The sequence below is a fragment of the Sphaerodactylus townsendi genome, linkage group LG08, assembly GCF_021028975.2.
Source record: "Sphaerodactylus townsendi isolate TG3544 linkage group LG08, MPM_Stown_v2.3, whole genome shotgun sequence".
Taxonomy (NCBI): Eukaryota; Metazoa; Chordata; class Lepidosauria; order Squamata; family Sphaerodactylidae; genus Sphaerodactylus; species Sphaerodactylus townsendi.
Window position 1 is genome coordinate 44049792 of NC_059432.1, and position 22508 is coordinate 44072299.

Below are 22508 nucleotides of genomic sequence, written 5' to 3' on the forward strand. Positions count from 1 at the left end.
TGGAGAGTTGCAGCTGAGATTCAGCATTGAGGCAGTTTGGCTTTAATTCAAGTTCAGGCCAATAAATCTTTTGAGAGATAGCTTGGTATATCCGAACTTGCTGCAATGGCTATCCCACAAATACCAGTGACATTCATGCAACCATGTTTCAGACAGTGCTAATGGCCCTGTTAGTCAGGGAAAGAACCTTATTTTCACAGTAGAGATATATTACAGTTTGAGTGCTGGGAATTTTTCAGCTACTAAAACACTGCCCAACTATGAGCGCTAGATACTCACTTCAGATTAGTGAGTGATTTTATTGAATCTCCGAGCCAAGGAAAATCATTCTATATATCCCTGGTTGGCAACTAATTTTAAGCAGGGGACATATTTTGGATTAAGCAAGGATGAAGGGCTACAATCTTTGGCTCTGCCCTGTTCTACTGCCACGTAAGCCAACAGAAGCAAAAGGATATTTAACCAGTTCCACCCTTGTTGAAATATCAAAAAAGGAATCTCTCTATATTCACTTAAGCAGCCAACTTCAATTGCATTTTACTTGGTTCAGGATCAAGCAGTTAGGGTTTAGTTATTGTATTCAGTTCCTTTCCCTTACAGGCTTACGGCAGCTTCTAACAAAAAACAGTATATCCTGAACCATAAAACCCTTAAATGACGATAGAACCACTTGATCCATTAAATGCAACCCTTATACTTTCCTGACAATACACCCAAAGGAGGGGTAGGGGAGAGGGAGCTTGTTAAGATGGAATAACTGTAGTTGCCTTAACTGTAAGCCTGGTGGAACAGCTCTGTCTTAGGTTCAGAGGAGGTGGGCTCTATCGAAGCTTCTGTTGCTACTGCTATTGAGTCAGGAGGGAGCTCCAGAGAGCTCAGTCTGTATTGCCTCAAGAAAAATAGTCGATGACTACCAACTAACCATATGAACTGCGTCAAGTGAAGAATATGGTATCAGCTTTGAGGATTCAATGATATGAAAGCGGTGCAACAGTTGTGATGCTTTTTCCACATATTCAAGTCACTGCGGACTGCACAGAAGTAAACAGGCAAACACCTGAATGCTTTTGAAGAGAGAGCAGGCTTGTATACTTCCACATTTGCGATTCTAAATTTAAGTAAATGGGTGAGATGAAAGCTAGTCTTTTACATTTCTTAAACAGAACTACGATGTCAGCAAAGTGGTAGATTTGGGGTGTTCTAAATGGTGAACTACCATTGTGTATCTGTACTGTTATATGGCTAGTTGGAGAGCAGGGTACACTGGAAGTCAGAGGTTTCTGCTTGCTTTGAGAGTACTGTGTATGTCCTGGCAAAAATAAGCCAAGATTAAGAACACTGAAAAGAATCTTGCACTGTTATGTAAGACTATACAATGTTACAAACCCCTTTCCCCCATTAATTAAGAAAGCCACTAATTTTTGTACCTTATTGTTTCCAATGTCCTGCTGCTCTCCTTTAGAAAAGGAGGATGTTCTATCTTAAACCCTTTGGACACACTAAAAGAAGACCATTTAACAACAAAATTCACATCAATTTGCCAATATAAATTTGGATTCAGTTACTTCATGGCAGAGATCTGAATGAAATCATCCTTGTAGATGCATTCACCAAATGTCTCAGCATACTGTCAGTAGTGCTAAAAATTCAGACTTGCAAGTCTATAGCGAAACCTGTGAAGCATACAAGCTGCCTTACACAGAATCAAACCATTGGTCTGTCAGGGTTATTATTGTTTACTCTGACTATTAGCATCTTCCCAGGGTCTCAGCACTGTTTTGTAATAACTACTGCCTAATCATTTCAACAAGAGATGTTAGGGACTAAACCTGGGACCTTCTGCATCCAGATGTTCTATCACTGAGGCCTCTTCCACAAGGGACAATAAACATGGGTGTAGGATGCTAAATAACCCGTTTTTTTCGGGGGGGGGGACTTCACACAGATCCTGTCCCCAAAACAAGTTTGCCCTGTGTTATTTTCCCCAATCCAGGCAGGAGGTGCTTTATTTGCCTCCCTTTTCCTTTTTTTTAAAAAAATGTTGCAGCTTGCACAGGTGCAGATGGTTGTATCATGGGACATCGGCATGACTGTGGGGGTTCATTTGTAGCTATGTATAGGTACACATGGGTAGGAAGTAATTCCAAAAATAGATGCGTCTCTGTGCAAAGGCGTGACAGCAACCTGGATTGTATTCGTGGGTTCCAACTGCTGCCTGCACAGATGCATGCAAACGCAAAAACAGGAAAATGGGTTCCTTTATCCCGATTGCCACCCATTACACATTTGCTGTGCGGAAGGGACCAGAGTCATGGTCCCAATGGTGATCTCTTCCATAAAATCACTGGTAGCTTGCATTTTAAAATTCATGTTACATCCATTTCACAAAGCAGTTCAGAGCAGAACATGTGAATGTTTTTCCATTCTATCCTTACAACAACTTAACAAATGGTGACTGCATCCACTAATTTCTTGGGCATAAAAAGGTATGAACCCCGTCTTTCCCCCATCCCCTTACTGTGGTTACTGTGAAATTGCTTTTTATTTCAGTACTCAGTTTTTTGACCTAGAATGTATGATTCAGGGGCACTTGGGTTAATTATTATTTCCTGAAGATGCCACTTTCCCTAGTTATATAGGTCTATTCTAGAATGAAAATATGACTTTTTAGTGTAATGAAAACAAAATCACTACTCGTTAATGTTGGTTGTGATTAAATCAATAAAACATGTGGCCTGTTATTCTGTTTGACATATGTGTCCGAGTGTTCTGTTAAATACTCAGCAGAAGAATCTGTCCGTGTAAAATGCTCCGGAATAAACAAATTAAGTACAAAAGGTTATATCAAGGAAATTTTCTGCTACTTAGAAAAAGACAAATGGAATCTAAAGAACCGTTACTGATAATAGCAAAATACTGAAGTATTTTAATTATCTTTGTGGAGCAGATCAAAAGCATACAAGAACCATTTAATTAGGATCAATTTTCTCTTTATAAAATGCACAATGTATTTGTTTCTGATCGCTCATTTAAATTAGTATGGTAATTTTCCAAGTGCATAGCGAGAAAAACTTTATTAACACTTTTTTGTAATTGAGAATGTCTCTATAACAATTTAGAATACATTTATGAAGTTTCATATTCTACCCTTATTTTAAAAGAGCACTCTGATGAGCGTTAGTCTATTAATCATTGCCTGCTAGAGAGGGAAACTGGAGAGAGTGGCCTATGGGTGATCATCTTCCCTCAGTAACTTAGGATCTAGTGCAGTGTAGCAGTGACAGTACTGATCTAGGATCTGGAAAACCTTGGTGGATACCCCAATCTTCCAGGGAACTCATCAGGGCCCTTTCCCCACTTACCTTAAGCCCCGCGCTACTCTCCTCAGAAGTAAGCCTTGGGGGGTCCCTTCCTCCCACTTCAGGAAGTGGCAGTGAGGAATGCAGCTGCTCCGATGCCTGCCTCTCTCGCGCCCCCTCCCGTGGCAGTAATTCCCTGGCTAACAGCTTTTGGGAAGTAAGCCTTTTGAGAAAGCAGAGGCGCGTGCCAGGGAATTGCACTGCAGCTGAGGAGGAATTCTGCAGCCAACAACCCCTTGGACAAAGGTAAGTGGGGAAAGGGCCCAGGTGAACTTGGACCAGTCACACAATCTCAGCCCAATAGGGCTGTTGTGAAGACAAACAGAGCAAGAGAGAACCATGAATACTGAGCTCCTTGAAGGAAGGGAAAGGTAAGATTTTTTTAAAAAAATCCGTAGACAGATGAATAGACAGATATATCACCATCTCTTACTGGCCTTTCTGCTGGGGGGGGGGGGGGATGCAAAGTGAAGAGAGATGAAATAGAGTTCTCCCAACAGACAGCATTCGCTCATGGGACGATTCTGAAGAGATTCTGGGGAGGCATCCTATGCCATATTTGCTCAAGATGTCTGGTTTTTTCAAGCCTGGAGAGAGAACTGCATGGGAGGCATGAAATAAGTTTGATGTAGATGTGTGGCTGCAGTTCTTCCTGTATAGTACATCCATTCTTCCCCTTAGAGAGAATAGATGGCTGTGCCAACAAACAGAATCCTAACTTTTTTTTTAAAAAAAGAGTCTCAATTTTAAGAGAAGAATTAAGGCACCAACAAAGTTAGCCACACTCCAAAACAATGGAACATTGCCACATGTGAACACCACAGATCCTGTGCAGTGACACTTTGAACTCAAAACTTAGGCTCTGAACAGTTAACACTTTCCCCAAAACAGCACTGCCATGATAGTCATTAATTCAAATGGATTTTCCATGTCATTGTAACCAAATTCTTCTTTACAATTTATGTAGTACTTATTGCACATCCAGTGTTGTACCTTCAACCTGCAGAGGAAGAGGGCTGGGACCACAAGTGCAAGGCAAAGTGCTACTCCTTTATAAAGCCTAAACTGTAAACCAGTAGAGATTAAAGATGAGCTTCAATTTGCAATGTCTATGTATTTGGAGCATTTGTAAATGCCTTAATGCATCTCAAGTCTGAAGGATATTTTTGCTTTAGATTTTTTTAAAGGAATGGCATATGAACCCTCAGATGAGAGTTATAACTTTATATTGGACATACAAAAGAAGGATGCTTGTATACAAATTTACATATATCCATTCGTAGCAAACTAAAGTCATTTGGTTGGATCCAGACTAAACTGGCAATTTCTACTGACTCTTTCTTCCCCCTGCAGATTCCACCATGTTATCTGTCAGGGTTTGCTGTTTCCCAGGATTAGACTTTCATAAAGATCAGTAGAGGGCAGCAGGACAAGGGAAACAGAAAATTTCCACTCTGCCATTGGAAAATTCAGTCTGGATCTAACCCATTTATCTATTGGGGTGTTGTGTGGTTTCCAGGCTGTTTATCTATTTGTCAGGTTTTGAGAACTAACCTTCAGTTTATTAAATATCTGCATGTTATTGTTTATCTGGGTCAGAACCATTTAGTAAACTAGACTCTACCTCGTGAGCAGTCAGAGCAAGGTTTTGCATCAGAGCAAGACACTGCTATCGCCAAAATGGATGCCCTTCAGAAAGTTGTGGGATCTATTTTGAATGTCAAGCCTAGGCTGGAAAGAGGTTGGCAGATAAACTTTGGCCCCTAAGGTGTGCCTGGCTGGAAAATAGAGCTAGCTAGTCCCCTTTGAGTCACTCTAAGGTGAGTAAATTAGTGCTCTGAGCAGACGATTACCTACCCTATCTGCACTCATCCTTGCAATCAATCAGTATTCAAGGGAATAGCTCAGGCATTCTCTTGGGTCCTTATGACCCATCAAGTCTCTCCTACCTTTTTGTTGGAATCCTGGAAAAGCAATCAACTCTTTGTCTCTGACTTTCCTTACAGTTTACTTCATACCACCTCAGGAACCTGCTGGCTCTTTGGACTTTCACAGACAGACAGACAGACAGACAGACAGACAGACAGACAGACAGAGAGAGAGAGAGAGAGAGAGAGAGAGAGAGAGAGAGAGAGAGAGAGTGTGTTCCTCAGCACTGCTTCTCTGGATATTGCTTCAAGAATAATAACAATCACCTTTCCTGGAAACCTTATCCAACGTCCTCCCTTTTCTTTTAGTCAGCTATGCATGTGCATGTTCATTGCTTGAAATATATTTAGTTTATGTGTATTTTTAAATAAAACCCATTTGAATTGTACAGCCTCCTGCTCATTTAAGAGTTTTGACCCAAGATGATCCTGGTATACACAGGTTATCATTTCCAATTACTTTTTGCTTATTGTCTCCAGCTAATCCCTTTAGCTTGAGACTGCCTTCTTAGGGTAACACATTCTGTGATCCCATATGTTGCAAATAAGTGGTGCAGCAGACTTGCTGCATGTACTAACCTGGCTGAGGTATGTGTGGATAAATTGAGGGGCAAGAAGCAACCCTAAACTCTTGCTTATAAAGTTTATGGTTTAATTCTGGAAAAATGGGTTTGGCATCACACATCCCAAAGTAACTAAAATAATGGCAATGACCCTGCTTCAAATCCATATTATTATAACAAATATAATACAGTTGATGTGTACTTGGAAGAAGAACATATTTTGTATATGATCTGTTGAAAGGAAGAGATCATTTACAAAATATATTCTTTTATGCATGATCATCTAAAATTGCACTTTAGTCTCAAGCTTTGTGGAATTATATCATTGTAGTTCCTGAAGACATTAACAAGTATCTATAAAAGCAGCTTGATTAATTAACCTTTTTGAAGCATTTTCCTCCTGCTGCATGTCAGAATAAATCTGCCACCTTTTAACTTCAAAGCATTTAGTTAACGTGGGCACTGTACAGCTTGCCAAGTAATGTGCAAATAGTGAAATACGGAATTTGTTCTCTTTAAACTGGAAATTTCTCTTTTCATAGGAATATTATACCTGAAAGTCTCCATGACTTTTTATCATGATCAAAAGTTTGTGCAGGGAAAAAGGTAGAGAAAAGAAGTATCCTTACAATATCTATACAAGAACATCTAAGATTCTGAAATCTTTAGGAAGCAGATTATTGGTATTTGGTGCAGGGGGTGGTCTATCAGACCGCCCACTTTTTTGTTCTTGGTTAGTCATCAAATTTTGACTCCATGCAGCCCAGAGATTCTATGAGCAGTATGCAGAAAAGCAGTTCTGATCTGAGAATCCCTAGCAGTTAGGCGAGCCATGTGGTTGCAGTAACTCAATTCAAGGTTTCCTGTAGGGGTATAATTTAGAAAGGAAATTTGACATAGCACTCCCTACATCAGAGCATTGATGTATCCTGTGTGCCCATGGCCTATTCAAGTTAGGATTAGTCTAAGTAAAAGTCCATTTCCATTCTGGGCAAAATCTCTGCTATGATAGTGTCCAACAGCAGTGGCGTAGGAGGTTAAGAGCTTGTGTATCTAATCTGGAGGAACCGGGTTTGATTCCCAGCTCTGCCGCCTGAGCTGTGGAGGCTTATCTGGGGAATTCAGATTAGCCTGTACTGCTCTCACCTGCATGTCCAGCTGGGTGACGTTGGGCTAGCCACAGCTTCTCGGAGCTCTCTCAGCCCCACCTACCTCACAGGGTGTTTGTTGTGAGGGGGGGAAGGGCAAGGAGATTGTAAGCCCCTTTGAGTCTCCCGCAGGAGAGAAAGGGGGGATATAAATCCAAACTCTTCTTCTTCTTCTCTTCAACAATTATACCAGATAAAGTCTTGTCACCAGTCAAGAATTTGATTAGAAAGGTAAGGGGTTTTTTTTTATGTGAGTGTATGTGCTGCTAGAGCCATCTCCTGGGCCCACAGAAACTTCTCTTTGAAGTGGAAGAACCTCCTAATTGAGGAAAAACTCTTCCTTAAGGTATCAGCCCTCAAAAGTCTCCATAAGGATTGAAGCTGGTTTTTAAAATATGGTTCTTTATGGATGTCTACAATGTTTAACCAAGCATTCACCCAGCAAAGTCACAGGTCATTATCATATCCAGACCTAACATACTTGTCAGTCATTATAAAATTGAGTCATCATCTCCCCCAGTCCTCCTGCCCTGCCACAAGTTTGAGGTAGCACAGATACACGAAGCTCCCATATACTGAATCAGGCTGTTGGTCTTACCAAGTTTAGTATAGTTTACTCTGACTGACAGAAGTTCTTCAGGATCTGAGGCAGAGATCTTCCATATCCCCTATGACTTCATCTTTTTTAACTTCAGTTGCCAGGGACTGAACTTGAGAACTTCTGCATGCCAAGCAGATGCTTTACCACTAAACCATGCGCCTCTCTGTGATAATCATCTTCCCCTTTGGAAGCAAGCTGGAACATTCACATGCCTAGTGATAGCCTACCATTTTTCAAATTGCAGGGTGTGCACACTGCTGCATAATATTTTGCTTCCCTCTTGAAAGTTGTGATGTCATAATTACTTGAGAATGGGTTTACAAATGCCTTTTTACCCCACTGCCTAACATACAGTGATGATTTGCATGAATGAGGATGCAAACACAGATTAGTGACCAAAGTTATAAACTCTCTGTGAGTCTACATTAAAGAGACTTAAGGAATGGAGAACACTGAAAAGTGAATCAGCCTGAAGCTATTCATTCAGCCAGTATTAACATAGCAATAAAAGCCGGGTACTAGGTTGGGAAATCCACAGCTCCAAACCAGCTCAGTGTGCCAAAAGTTTTAGAGCTTCTGGTGTATGGAAAGAACAAAAATAATGACAAAAACATCTCTAGAATGTGAGACCTATCAGTTGACAGCAAAGGTCACAGGAGCTTTGCCAGCAACACCTCCAGAAAAGGCAGCACTACTATCTTATTGTCTTATGCAAGGCTCTCAGCCTCAGTTAACATTATCACTTCAGCAATGAGACAGTTTATACATAATATTTAACACAGACCGTGTTAATTGAAAATTAGACATATTTGATCCAGACTAGGGTTCAAAAATGTTATTTGATACCACAAAGATAGAAAAAGTGTTCGTAAAGATTACTTAAAGATATTTTTGACATTCTTCCAGAAAACCCTGTGTTAAAACTTACCTTCTGTTATATAAAGTCTTCCTTCATTCACACAGTCAACCTGATCATATGGATCATCAATAATGGCACTGGCAGAAACAGTAGATTGTGCTCTGTTTTCTGCAGGCTATGTATAATATCCAGTGTTTACTTTAGGCTGGGTCAAGAGTTTCCTATTTCGGTAGGTTTGAAAGGTACGTAGGATCCTGAGTAAAGGATCCTCCTCTGCATATACCCTTGTTATATCTTGTTATATCTTCATTGTGGATGGGAACACGTGAGCACTTTATCAAGCACTTCCACCTGATGTGTGGTAAAATTCTCTTTTCTACTTGAACATGTTCATACAGACAACTGGGTGATCAATTGCTTACTTGACCATTGCAATGAATTACGACTTGAATAAACAATAGTCTGTACTAACGCTACATGTGTTAGGACTCCTGAAGCACTGCTATATGAATTCCTGCGTGAATGATCCAGTCACTGTTCACTAAGTTCAGATACATAAAAACTCAAGCTCACAATTAAGTATGGTTCAGTTATCATTACCGTTTCTGAAAGTATCACTGCTTCAGACTGTTGCAGAGAAATATCTGTGGATTTAAAGTCTTTCTCAAATATCTCTTGGTGCTTGCTGTTTCTCTTTTCTTTCTTCTTCTCCTTCTTCTCCTTATCTGGGTCATCTTTGTCCAACTTATCTTGTGATCTAGAATGCATTTTCTTTGGCAGAAGGGGCTCAAGCACAAACCTGTAAGGCATTAATATTTACTAAGATGACTAATATACTGTCAAAAAAAATGCCATTTGCATTTTGTAACCACAGAGTAACTTAGCACATCAGTTCTTTATCAGCCTAATATACTTAATAGTTCAATGATGGGAAAAGGAACAGACAATTAAGGTCCGGCTGTCTTGTGTTAAAGTTTGCAGATGAGCCTGTTATGGTACAGCCACTGGCAATTCCTAAATATGTGGCAGATTTATTACAATACTAATCTCTGATGTCTGTTAATAATTAAAGTTTACTCATCAAAACCACTCTAACTGAAGAACATCTGTTTGTCTTATTTGATATAAAGGCAGTTTTTACAGCATTATACTGAATGTGTAGCTTAGCAACTAAGAGAAAGAACTATGGTGCAAGAGATCAATGGTTCAAATCTCAACAAATGCCCCTAGGTGGCCTTAGTCACTGTCCATCTGGAGTAAGGGAATATTAATACTGTCCTACTTTACACGGCTGTTATAAGGACTATTGTGATAATTTGTGCCAAGGGTTACAGAAATGCTAAGTATTATTACTGTTAGAAACCCAGATTGATGAAAGTTCAATTTGGATATGTTTAGAAAACATTTGTACAGTTATTAAATGTCTGTATTTGTAACTATATGCACATATTCAGATAGCAGATACATATATGATCAGCAGAGGCAAGGGCAGATTCTCCTATAAACTTGCAACTATATTTGCACAGTTTTTCACACACCTATATTTATGTTTCAATTGATTCAATAATATGTATTCATTAATTTCTCCCAAATAGGGACCCAAAGGAATTGATATCATTCTCCTCTACTCCATGTTATCATCACAATAAACCTGTGAGATAGATTAGGCTGAGAGCGTATGATTGGTCCAAGGTCATGAAGCGAGCTTCCTAACCCTATATCCTTTACCTATCAATTGCTGTGCATAAAAAGGGAAAGAAGAGACTCATACAGAACACCTGAGTGGACAAATACTGATTAATGGGCTATATGGGTTCAGGCTTCACACTGTGCTTTCCAGGTATATGACCTCTCAGAACATCTTACACTGTCTTTTAAAGTTTCTTAATTGCCAAATAAAGCAATCAGTGGGCTTAAAGTGATGCAAACTCTGCTTAGGACAAGGCTGTATTCTAGAACACCTGCTCTGAGGAGCAACAATAAGCAATGGAGACCCTGATCCCTGCCCGTAAAAGTCAGAAAGGCCAGAATTATGATGCAATCATTTAAAATTAGCACTGTAACTAGCACCAGTCAAGAACTGCAACAATTCAGGAATGAATTAACGTTGAGACCTCAGGTGAAATTCATTAACGGATCCTTAATTTTGATACATTTAATAAAGAAAAGAGGGTGTCAAATTAGTATGAGTCCTAAGGCTAGGAATTTTAACTGCTGCCATCTAGACACAAGACCCAGTGTGCAAATTTTAACATATGGGACAAAGACAACCTCCCAAAGACCACACATTTTTAGGTTTTGTGTATGTGTGTAGATATCTGTAGTAATCTCTCATTGTCTGGTCTAAATATTTAAAAAGACAGATTTTGAGTACAAACAAGATGTGAGCTTGGGGTAGACAACCTCTTTGGCATGCACAATTAACTGCAGAATACCAGATTCTTTTGCTTGGCTTGCAAATTCAGCTGTTTGCTCAAGGAAGGAAAGCCCCTGAGATGCTGGCAGCACTATTAGGGCTCAGTTTGCCCCCAACATATCTCTTCGAGTGTAATCCTTTTCTCCCCACCCTTTTTTGTTTTTTAGCACACCAATGTCTTTTACAATAGACAGGAGAAGTTTTGTCCACTTATTTAGTTATTTTCACTTATTTTTGCTGTATTTATACCACAGCTGTCTTCTCTTATGGAACTCATAACATAGCATGCACAGTTCCTCATGACATGTCTAATTCAGGTACTGACTAGACCAAGGTCTACTTAGCTTCAGAAAGGTTGCTGTATAGTGTAGTCTCCCAACCATGCAGACTTCTAACTATGCCATGGAATCTGATACCTACCCATCGGAGCCAGGTCTAGAAGGGGTGCTGTCAGATGAAAGTGAGGAAACAGATGCAATAGACAGTGGCCTTGAGGAAGAGGGCATTGTAAATGATCTAACCATGGATCTTGGACGACTGCCTCGTCTGTCATCCACACTGGAGGGCTACAGAACAGAGAAAATATAATTTTACTGTTTCCAAAGCACACTGAAGATGCAACTGTCGGGTGTTGCCGACAATGACTTTGAATCCACACAAAAATCTACCATTATTTAGGTGTCATTCAAATGTCTTAGCTAAAGAATACTATCTCTTATCAGCCTTCTGTAGAGAATGGTATTTCAAATCACATTTACCTTCATTGAGGCCACAGCAATCTCTCATGAATATTTATATCACTTATGTAATATAAATACTTCAAATAAAATGCTGCAGAAACAAACATGGCACAAAAGGTAGTTTCTCGGAGAAACATTTAGACTGGAAAAATATATTTTATATGGTTGTTTAAATGAGATAATTTATCGGTTTGAATATTTATTCAAGGTTTGTTAGCCATTAATAACTAATATATGCATAAAATAATTGAACTGTTCCAGCAAAACCTGGAATCTCACACTGTTTGATCACAGGTAGATTTTCCCACCCTGTCAGCTTCCAGGAAGCTGGTGCAGCACAAGTCAGACAGAAATGATAAAACTCCATCAATTCTGACAGGTCTTAGCTGCAGATCAGAGCAACAATGGGAGGGTAACATCTGGGAATAATTTGCCAGTCAATTCTGTACTACATTGATATGTGCTACTGAAACAAATGACATGTAAACAGAGTTTATGTCAATCTTTCTCATCTCAGGAAAGAACATTCTCTTCTAGGGCAACAATGTTCAACTGCTGATTCCCCACTCTCCCATATTTTTTATGTGTCACTGGTGGCCCCACCAAAAATGTTTTTAAGTTTTAAAAAACAAGATTCTAATTTTTAGTAACACACTTTGTGTGTGATATTTATTTTATTATTTGGAAATTTATTTGCCAACTTTCCAGAGGACTTTTTCATAAAGCTGCGCATTCCCAGCTTTTTGGTCATGGCCTGATGAATGGAGTGACTTCTTCAGCTACAGATGTTGTTCACACATTTTCAGAAGTTACCAATGCATATTTGATACATGAATTTCAGAGGGTAGCCATGTTGGTCTGCAGCAGAACAGCTAGATTTGAATCAAGTAGCACCTTAGAGACCAACAAGTGTGAGGTATTCAGAATTGGAGAGATGACTGTGCATTAGAGAAGCTGGTGACAAAGTGGGTATAATGTATTGTGGAAGGTTTTCACGGCCGGAATCACTGGGGTGCTGTGGTTTCCGGGCTGCATGGCTGTGTTCTAGCAGCATTCTCTCCTGACATTTCGCCTGCATCTGTGGCTGGCATCTTCAGAGAATCTCTGAAGATGCCAGCCACAGAATGCAGGCGAAACGTCAGGAGAGAATGCTGCTAGAACACAGCTATACAGCCCAGAAACCACACAGCACCCCAAAGTGGGTATATCTCTGAGATTTAAACATGTAATTATTTTAGCACATATAAAAAAATCTCTGAAGATGCCAGCCACAGATGCAGGCGAAATGTCAGGAGAGAATGCTGCTAGAACACAGCTATACAGCCCAGAAACCACACAGCACCCCAAAGTGGGTATATCTCTGAGATTTAAACATGTAATTATTTTAGCACATATAAAAAAATTGCAAAAATCAAGTTAAGTAATTTACATTGTTTCTTCAAAGAATCATTCTCTTTTAGACATCTTCCAAATCAGGTTTCCCCCTGGACTTTATCCATTCCCTCTCTATCATGAAACAGACCAGTATATACTGTAATGGCTTGGATCTAGGGACGTCCAATAAGCATGCTGGGCTGACCTACTCCAACATAACACACTTCTCTAAAGCATGGTTCATACATCATAACTTCAGTGCAAATGCCTCAGTAGTGCACCAAACAATTATCAGATTGCCAGCCATTTGCACAGAAGTTCAGCATATGGGAACTATATCCCTAAGTCGGTCAAATTTATGTGACTGTTTCTAGAATTCCCACTAGTAAACTTATACAATAGCAGTTGATTCAGTGCACCTTCTAGAGCTTCAGTTATAAGGACTACAATATTTTGATTGTATCCATATAAATATTTAATTCAGAGGAGGTGGAGACATTATTGCTCTTAAGCAATTTCTGATTGCTTGTTTGGACACAAATTTTACAAAGCTACTGGTAACGAACCTCTAAAATGACAAGTTTTCATTATTTTGCTTAGCTTCAGGGTTCGAACATGATTTGTGCAGTTAATAAAGCTTGAAAAATTCTCTGCTCTGTGTGGGACCAAATACACAACATATGTCACTGTGATAAAACAGAGAGAACAATTCTGAATTTATACACACAAGATTTACAGTTATAACTGTTTGAAAGATTTCCAAATGCATGCAATTTTTTCCCACTAAACTGTGAAAGTATAAATTACACCTAAGTACTTCCATGTTTTTTAAATTACTTATTCTACCTAAATTATACAGCAGTTCTACACAATGTGCTCAACGCTGATGGAAGTTTAGGCTGACTGTTCACACTCAAAGCACAGTATCAATACTAAAGTTACCCAAGTAGGCCCTATAGCAGTGGTGGCGAACCTATGGCACTCCAGATGTTCATGGACTACAATTCCCATCAGCCCCTGCCAGCATGGCCAATTGTAATCCATGAACATCTGGAGTGCCATAGGTTCGCCATCAGGGCCCTATAGAGATCTAGCTCTGCTCCTGGAAGATTACAGTTTACAAATTGGGGGACCATGCTTATAAATTACTCTCCCTTACTGAACAAACTGCACTCCAGTGAGGGTCAGCATGTCAAGCCTGCTCTCCATTTGCTGAAGTAAGGCCGCTTGAGACCAGAGGCAGGCCTTTTTCAGTTCTGACACCTCAACTGTGGAATTCCTTCCCCACTGATGTTTGCTGGTGCCTAGCTTACTATGTTCTGCTGTATGGTGGGAGATCTCCTGCCCTCTGATGCTGTTGCCCACCACTGCTCAGATGGGTAGTGGGAACAAACTAGCCAGCAAAATGGAGCAACCTGGAAGTGTTGTCATTGAGTCAGAAGAAGAGAAAGAAGAGTTTGAATTTATACTCCACTTTTCTCAATCATAAAGTTTCAGAGCAGCTTACAAACTGCTTCCCTTCCTCGCTCCACAACAGATGTCTTGTGAGGCAGCTGGGGCTAAGAAAATTCTGAGAGCACTATGACACGCCCAAGGTCACCCAGAAGGCTTCATGTGAAGAATGGGGAAACAAACCTGGTTCACTTGCTCCTAACCACTACATCATGATGGCTCTCAATAAAGCCATGCCCTCAGTATAATTACATTACTTCCAGGTTGTGTCAGATGTTGTGTCATCCAGTGGGCATAATGGCAAACCCCAAACTGTCAGTTCCCACTTCCCCCACTTCCTGCCAGGAGCCAATCATGCCTTGCATTCCTAATAACCCTGTTTCTATACTTTCTTATTTGGTAGTAGTGCTTGTTAGATTCTGCACTGATATGCATTTGGATGTAGCCTTTTTATTCTGCAAACATTTCATTCATTCTGTTAACAAAGTACTTAGCAGAATGATCAGAATCAAGATCACTTGAAATGTCATAATCCTGATTTTTTTAAAAAGCAGCCTTACTGCTTGGGGCTAAGCTTGGCAACAAAAATACTATACTATTCCTTGACATGTCCCCCTGACTTCAAAGGGACGTTGCTTCAAAAGCTATCATATATCACTTGAGGATTTTATATGGTATCAAAACTTAAAATTGCATATAACCTTAATTTTAAAGCAAACAGTGAACCCACTATGCAGAACAATCTCATTATCTGTTTGGCTATATCTGAAGATAATGTGATTGCAGTAAAAATAATAATTAAAAGACACTAATACATATTACATTGACGTTCTCCTGGGTAACTGAAATGTATCCTGGGACATTTCAATTCAAGATGGTTTTCTGCTAACCTCAAACTCATCATATTCCTGCAAAAAGACTTCAAAGGGAAGTTTCAGCATGAAACCGGTGAACTAGAATGTATTAGTAAATGAAATTCTCTTGGATTCAAATGAGTTACTAAAGTTATCTTAAAATAGTTGCAGGCTTTCTTGTGCAACAGAATAGAGAAACTTTCACAGGGAGATGTGATACTGGTCCCCTTAGAGTGGACACATGCAATAGCCAAAGATTCTGTCCTTTTTCTGATGTTGTTTGAACACCTAATATGAGGCCCTCAGTAAGATCACTCAGTGTTTTGGAATCTGGTGTCATCAACATTCTGATACATCCTAACATATATACCTTTAACCAGTGCCCCAAAGGAGGTACTGATCTGGTTCTAGAATGTTGCCTGGACACTACAGCAAAGCGGCTAAAAAAGAACAAGCTAAAACTTAAGCCAGACAAGTCAAGAGGAGGAGAAGCTGGTGTATCCATGGCTTTGGTAGACTCAGTTGTCCAGGGGTATTCCTGGATGTGACCCTACAGATGGAGATGCAGGGCTGGTACTTTGCAAAATCTTCTCTCCATTACATATGGTTTGGAAATTGCACTCCCTACTCAATACAGCTGATATCATTTTGATCCATGCTACTCTGATGCTAGATTACCATAGTGCACTTTATGTAGGGTTGCCTTGAAGACAACTTGGAAACTTCAGTAAGTGTTGAAGGAAACGGCTCAGCTGTTGATGGGAGTTGATAAGATGAGCTTGAGAGATGTAAATTGGATTCCAGTTTGTTTCCAAGTTCAATTCAAGGCACTTGCTTTGATATTCAAAATATTTATGGCCTGGGACCCACACTGATGTTGGACTGCCTTTCCTAGTATGAACCTTTGAGATTCTCCATCACAAAAAGGTCTGCTGGGAGTCACTATGCTAAAGAAGGTGAGGACTGTTTCTGCTTAAATGTGTCCTCTCTCTGTGGCAGCCCAACCTTTGTCCAGAAAACACCGTAAGGTTGAACTGTACAGAACAGCCTTTGAGGAATTCATTTTTTATTGTTACCATTATTGTTCCTGATCATAGCAATGAAATTGATGTAGCACCATGGCGGCGAACCTTTGGCACTCCAGTTGGCCATGCTGGCAGGGGCTGATGGGAATTGTAGTCCATAACATCTGGAGTGCCAAAGGTTCACCACCACTGTAGCATCTCTTGGAGTTTTTTCTTTTTCCGCTTTCATGCGCTTTAAAGTATATACAGAAACCCATGCGATTTATATTGGTATAAGCCCATGTTTTGTCCCATTGTTTGTTTGTTGGTTTCATTTGGCGCACTATTATGAGGCCTTCAAATTCAAAAACCAGCCATGTAATAATGTCGTAATAATAATAATAATAATAATAATAAAAATAAGAGCAGAATAAGAATAAAATGCCAGAATAAAGAATAATATAAAATTTCCAGAGTTATACACTTAAACAAAGTCGTAGCCGCTGGATTCTTCTTCTTCTTCTTCTTCTTCTTCTTCTTCATCTTAATCATTATTAATATTAATAATAATATATTATGTCATTATTATTAAATGACATTCGTAAATAGAAAATCGGTATGTAAACAGTTTTTTTTTTTAAAAAAATCTTGGACAGAAGAAAAGTGTAAGCAGCCATACCCCTCTTCCTGCTAAGAGATGTCATAGGCACAGGCACCAAAGATTGGCATAAGGGAAAGACACTGCTCCACGCAAAATGGAGGTCTCTCAGATAATTTTGGGATCCATCTTGTGTGTCAGGTCTGGGCAGGAAGGTGGTTGGCAGCTGAATTTTTCACGGGGTCCTAAAATATGCCTGGCTGGACAATGGAGCTAGCTAATCTCCACTGTGTCACCCTAAGGTGATTTAAGCAGTGCTCCAGGCACACCATTAATTATCCTATTTAAACTCATCCCAGCAATCAATCTGTTTTCAAGAGAATAGCTCAGGCATTTTCTTGGGTTCTGACAACACATCAAACTTCTACCATCTTACTGTTGGAACCTTAGAAAAGCAATCAACTCTTTGTCTCTGGCTTTCCTGCTAGTTTCACTCATACTCCCTCAGAATTCATTTGGGGGTATAGCGATTGGTCCTTTGGCCATTCATAGTGTGTGTGGGCGACGGGATGGGGATGGGGGGGGCACGACACCCTGGGTGCATGCTGCAGCGGGGCGTGGTGTGTCATTCCAGGGGTGTTCCAGGGCAGGCGGTGCCATGGCAGGGGTGCAGGGTGCGCACATGCCCCAGGCATAGTTTTCCCTCACTCTGCCCCTGGTGTGTATTCTGGATCTGTGGGCTTTTTCTTTAGTTCTTGGAAATGCTGGGGTTTTTTTTTCAGTGCTGCTTTCCGCTACTAGGCTATGTCTCTTCCCCGGGCGGTATCTATCAACCGGCATGCAAGAGCTAGCTATCTTCCGTAAGCTAACCTCATAGCAACGGTAATTGGTTAAAACGAAGATGGCGCTCTAATCTGGAGGAACTGGGTTTGATTCCTCACTCTGCTGCCTGAGCTGTGGAGGCTTTTCTGGGGAATTCAGATTAGCCCACCGGAGTTTCGTTCCAGCACTGCGCCAGCTGGGTGACTTCCCCAGGGCTCGATGCAGTTCTTCTGACCCGTCTCCTCACACCACTCACATGATGTTTGTATTGAGGAAAAGAATTATAAGGGAGTTTGTAAGCCTCTTTGGGAATCTCCTAAAAGGGGATGCCAAATCCAACTCTACGCACTGGCAGGCCATTTCTGCACGATGAAGCCATGGGACTGTTCGCACAGTCTCGTGTGGGCGGCCCCGAAGCTGCTGCGAACTGCGGAGGCTCCAGTTCACGTGTGTTGTTTACCTTTTCTTTCCTCTGAGGCTCCAGAGGGAGGAAGAGACATGCCCACGCTGCCCCTCTGTTGCACGGGGTTGGAGGCGCAGCCGGGCATGTCCCTCCTCCCTCTGGAACCTCCTGAGGGAAGAACAAGGTAATCACTCTTTCCCACATCCTAAGCTGAAACAGCGCCAGAAAGTGGCAGTCTCACACTGGTGCCCTTCACATGGTGCTGGCGGAAATATGCTGCTTGAAAGCAGCGTTTTCATGCTGTTTATGGGAAATTTGCGCTGTTTTTTTTTGGGTTGATACCAGAAACTTGGCGTTAATTAATCCTCAGTCAGGCTTTTCTATGTGTGCATTTTCAGGCATACGATATATTCGCCGCTTTCAATAATTATTATTAATAAAGGTGCGTGATTTTCATGTTCATTTGAGAGTTTCGAAATAGGATTGTCCTGTTGCACAGGGTTGTCAGTCCCATTGCCTCTCTGTCTCTGCAGCTAATTCCCCCAATTAGAGACATGACTTCCTGCCGGGAGGTAACTCAAAGTGCTCTTCTGCAAATCCCATTTGGGATTTCACAAATGTTGCCTCCTCTTTTGCAAATGGAAATGCCATTCCATTGGGATAAACTACCTAATTAAATACTGAACACTGTTGTATTACACCAATTTGTTTATGACTGCTGTTGTGAATAGTTTTCCCCCTGTATCATCGCGGCATACTTTCGCTGGAATCTAAAACAACTTGTAATTACGTCTACTGCTATCTGTGCCATTTTCTTGTCTTTTTGGTTCAAATTCGCGCACCCTCAGCGGCTGTGCATAATACCCTGACAAAAGAGTGCAACCCTTCATAAATCTGACAAAATTAGTAGTAGTCGTGAACATTTGCCGCAAATGCCCGATAAACTGATTTAGTTTTCCCCAGGATGGCCCTTAAAGACTTTTTACGTGAACGCTACAGCTAACATGGTTACCCCTCTGACATTTATCAAATGAGCAATTAAAGTCAAGCATGTGTGAACCAATCTAGAGTAGCTGCCTTTGAACAGAACTTTAATTCAACATGGTGTTTTACTTGACTGACTTGCTTGCTGTAGTTAAACAGTAATGGGATTGGGTTTATCAGACTACTTGCTTTCAAGACCCATCCTGGCTGAGTCCCGGGGTGGACTGACCATTTAAGTTAACATAGAAAATACCCAATGCTATCTAAAGGGCTATGGCATGTCACAGGGACCACTCAGACTCATCGCGGAAGTTATCCTCGTTAACCGTGCCGAAATTCACCTAGAACTCAAACGTTATATTCTTGCCAAAGCTAATACTTTTAAGACAACACGAAGCTGACGCATCCATAGAACTTCTTGCAGACTCCTCCACTGCATATTGCTTCTCCGGCACTTTTTCTTCAAGTTGGCAGAAACAGGCTTCCATCCTCTCATGAAATGGCCTAAGTGCTTCTGTTACTTTCTCTCCATGAATTCGGATACCTTCAGTCAGGAAAGGAATCTGAAACAGGTTGTTATATGTTAATGATGAATGCACAGATTTCCAGTCAAAAGAAGGGGAAGGGTTGTTGTTTTTTAATCTGAACTGTAAGCACAACATTTTCTACTGGTTCTCAGAGTAGGACTAAAAACTCACCACCCTAGATTTGGGACTGCTTTGGCACGTGTTGCTCATTCTATAAAGTTTCCATAATAATGTTGTTGACTTGTGCCTTTGAATCTTTTAATTAAACCAGCTTAGGCATTGTGTTTTGAGATACAAAGCTAAATTCATCAGGATGAATAAATTTTCTATTAACATTATGCTGAAAAAATATATCCAAGCCTAGTATGAGTTGAATTAGCATGGTGATGAATGCTGACTCTCAAGGTAGACTATTAATGTCAACCCCAACAGATTTTAAGAGAATAAATAGCAAAGAAACAAAACCTGCCTCTGGGTAATTAATGCTATTTACAACCCTTTGTACCACACAGGAGGAAAAAAACTCTGCTGGAATTTGTGCACATCAGTATCTGTTAAGTAAATGTAGAGACTTACATGCTAACAATCAAACCCATATTTTCTAATCTGGACATGCTTTTTAATGGGTTTACTGGCAGAGAGAAGGAAGGAAGAAGGCAAAAATTCTCTGTTATAACCAAAAAATAATCAGGTATGGGCAAGGCTGTTGTCACAAAATAACTATGCCAAGATAAGATTATACAATTATTGTGGAGGTTTAGCTGACCTTTACAATGTTTTTAAAAAGCTATTTCATGCCCAGGGCTACAGTCCTCTTCTTAGATTCCTTGATGAACTTAATAATAAAGGGGTGGGAAGGGAGGCCTTTTCCAGCCTGCATGATTTCAGAGTTTTACATTCTTCACAGTAATCAAGCTAAGAGGCTGCTTCTTAATAGTTCATAATTAAATCATAATACTGATTAAAAGCAGATTTTTTTTCTAGCATCATGAACATCCATCTCAATGAGCAAATTTACAAGTGTGAAAGATAATGTATACAGATGAACAGCTATTGAACAAAACCAAGGAATCTTGTCAAGATGAAATCTTAAACAAAATATGGTTTGTTGACATTTAGCAGCACACAGCTGCTGGTTCTCTTGGCACTACAAAAGGAAAAAACCCACAATGCTTCCCAACGGTTGCCACAGTTTTTTTACCCTTTCAGGGACGGTAGTTTTATTGCTAAATAAAAAGAATTGCTACTTTCTTGTGGGTTTGACTACAGCTAATGAAGCTAAATTCCTTTAATCATCAATAAGTGATTCTTAGGTTACTTCTGCACAAGCGAGTCTTTTGGAAAACGCCAGCTTCCATTCAGTGCCATTCAGCTCCGGCGCAAATCCCTCTTACCTTGTCCCCCAGACACTTCACTCTGGAGAGGCCAGGGGACATACTTCCTGGCCTCTGGCCCTGGAGGCATTGCCATGGCCACAGAAGTGTGTCCCCTGGCCTCTCCAGTGCAACAGCAGCTGGGAGACATGGTAAGAGGGATCTGCGCCGGTGTGCCTATGCGAACGTAGCCCCGTGGGCCACAAGGGCACTGGGACAGCTCGCAGGGCACCGTGTGAATGGCCCGGGGGGGGGGGGCTGCACCGGTGTCAACTATGCCGGTGCACCTCCACTCATGAGGCCATGCAGAAACAGTCTTAGCTTCTTAGCTCTCTTCCATATGACAATTAAATGGAGGATGCCACAATGTAATTTTTTTTGCCTGATTTGGGAGGTATATATGCTACAGCAAGGTTAAGTATAGATCTGAAGCTGAATCACTTATTACACTTATTAAAGGTAAATTACAGTGAGAAAGAAGTAACGCAGTTCATTAAACATACACTCTAACATTTAATTCTATCCTAGTAGGTCAAACTTCCTAAAGTCAGTGTTATATTTTACATGTATATCACTGCCTTTCTGACATCATTAAATTCAAGACTGCAATCCTTGGAAGCTTTAAGCAAGTCTTCTGTGTTGGGTCTCATCCAACCAATTTAGAGTCACATGGTCAGTTAAATGTAATAATGATGATGATGGTGATAATTATTATTATTCCACTTATTCAGGGTAAAAATTAATGTATGTACTATCATATTATACAAGAATAATTTACAGCTGAAGTTCTTCATTGTAAGGACCACTTTTCTACCTGTCATTATTGGTTCTCCCTCTGCATCGGACAGCGAAGATGAAAGCAGCCTACCACACACCCCTGTTAATCCCCCCACTGACAGCGAAGGGATGTTTCAGGAGCAGAGGCGTGAGAGCAGCTGTTCATCAGAAGAGCATGAATCAGCTGTTGAACAAGAGTCCTCTGCGGGAACCTTGAAGAAGTCCACCCTCACCCAAGCAAACAGTCCTCCCAGTTCACCCACCCCTTTAGAGCAGCGTCACCAACGGTTACGCCTTGAATTATGCCGACTGGCTGCTCGGCATTTGTAAGTTACTAGCAGGATCAGTTCCCTGCAGAAACATTTCTACAGCATTTCTGCCCTCACGCTGATAAGAGACAGCTCACAGCCGGTGTGTTTTTGCAGAAGGCAATTCGTCACCTTGACAGCTACTCTGCTTCAGTTCCGTGAATTGCTCAGAAAAGCCTGCTTTCTGGTAACGACCTTTGGACTTTGCCCCCTGCTTTTGGATTTGTGTTTTGGATTGTGATGACCTGGTAGACTGGTGAGCTTGCTTACTGATTCTCAGAATGAACTCTAACCAGCGCCTTGTGTAGGGGTGAGCCCGCGAACCCAGCAACAGAACTTTTCACTTGAGAAAGAAGCGCATGGAGATGCCTGTGGCCAACTTCGCCCTTCTGGGCGCCTGCACGCATCCCACCCCAGT

General features: G+C 40.8%; 1 protein-coding gene across 2 annotated transcripts in view; it reads right to left on the reverse strand.

Moving 5' to 3' along the window:
• The window catches only part of DOCK1 (dedicator of cytokinesis 1), a 508395-nt gene that overhangs the window by 23283 nt on the left and 462604 nt on the right, over window positions 1-22508 (reverse strand). Inside the window, exons 47-49 of one of the 2 annotated variants that reach the window (XM_048505444.1) lie at window positions 19528-19668; window positions 11295-11440; window positions 9059-9257 (exon numbers count right to left, since the gene is read on the reverse strand). In XM_048505444.1, the coding sequence (XP_048361401.1) occupies window positions 9059-9257; window positions 11295-11440; window positions 19528-19668 (486 nt within the window). Of the gene's footprint in view, window positions 1-9058; window positions 9258-11294; window positions 11442-19527; window positions 19669-22508 lie in introns of those variants that run through there. The other variant, XM_048505443.1, reaches the window with a different exon arrangement.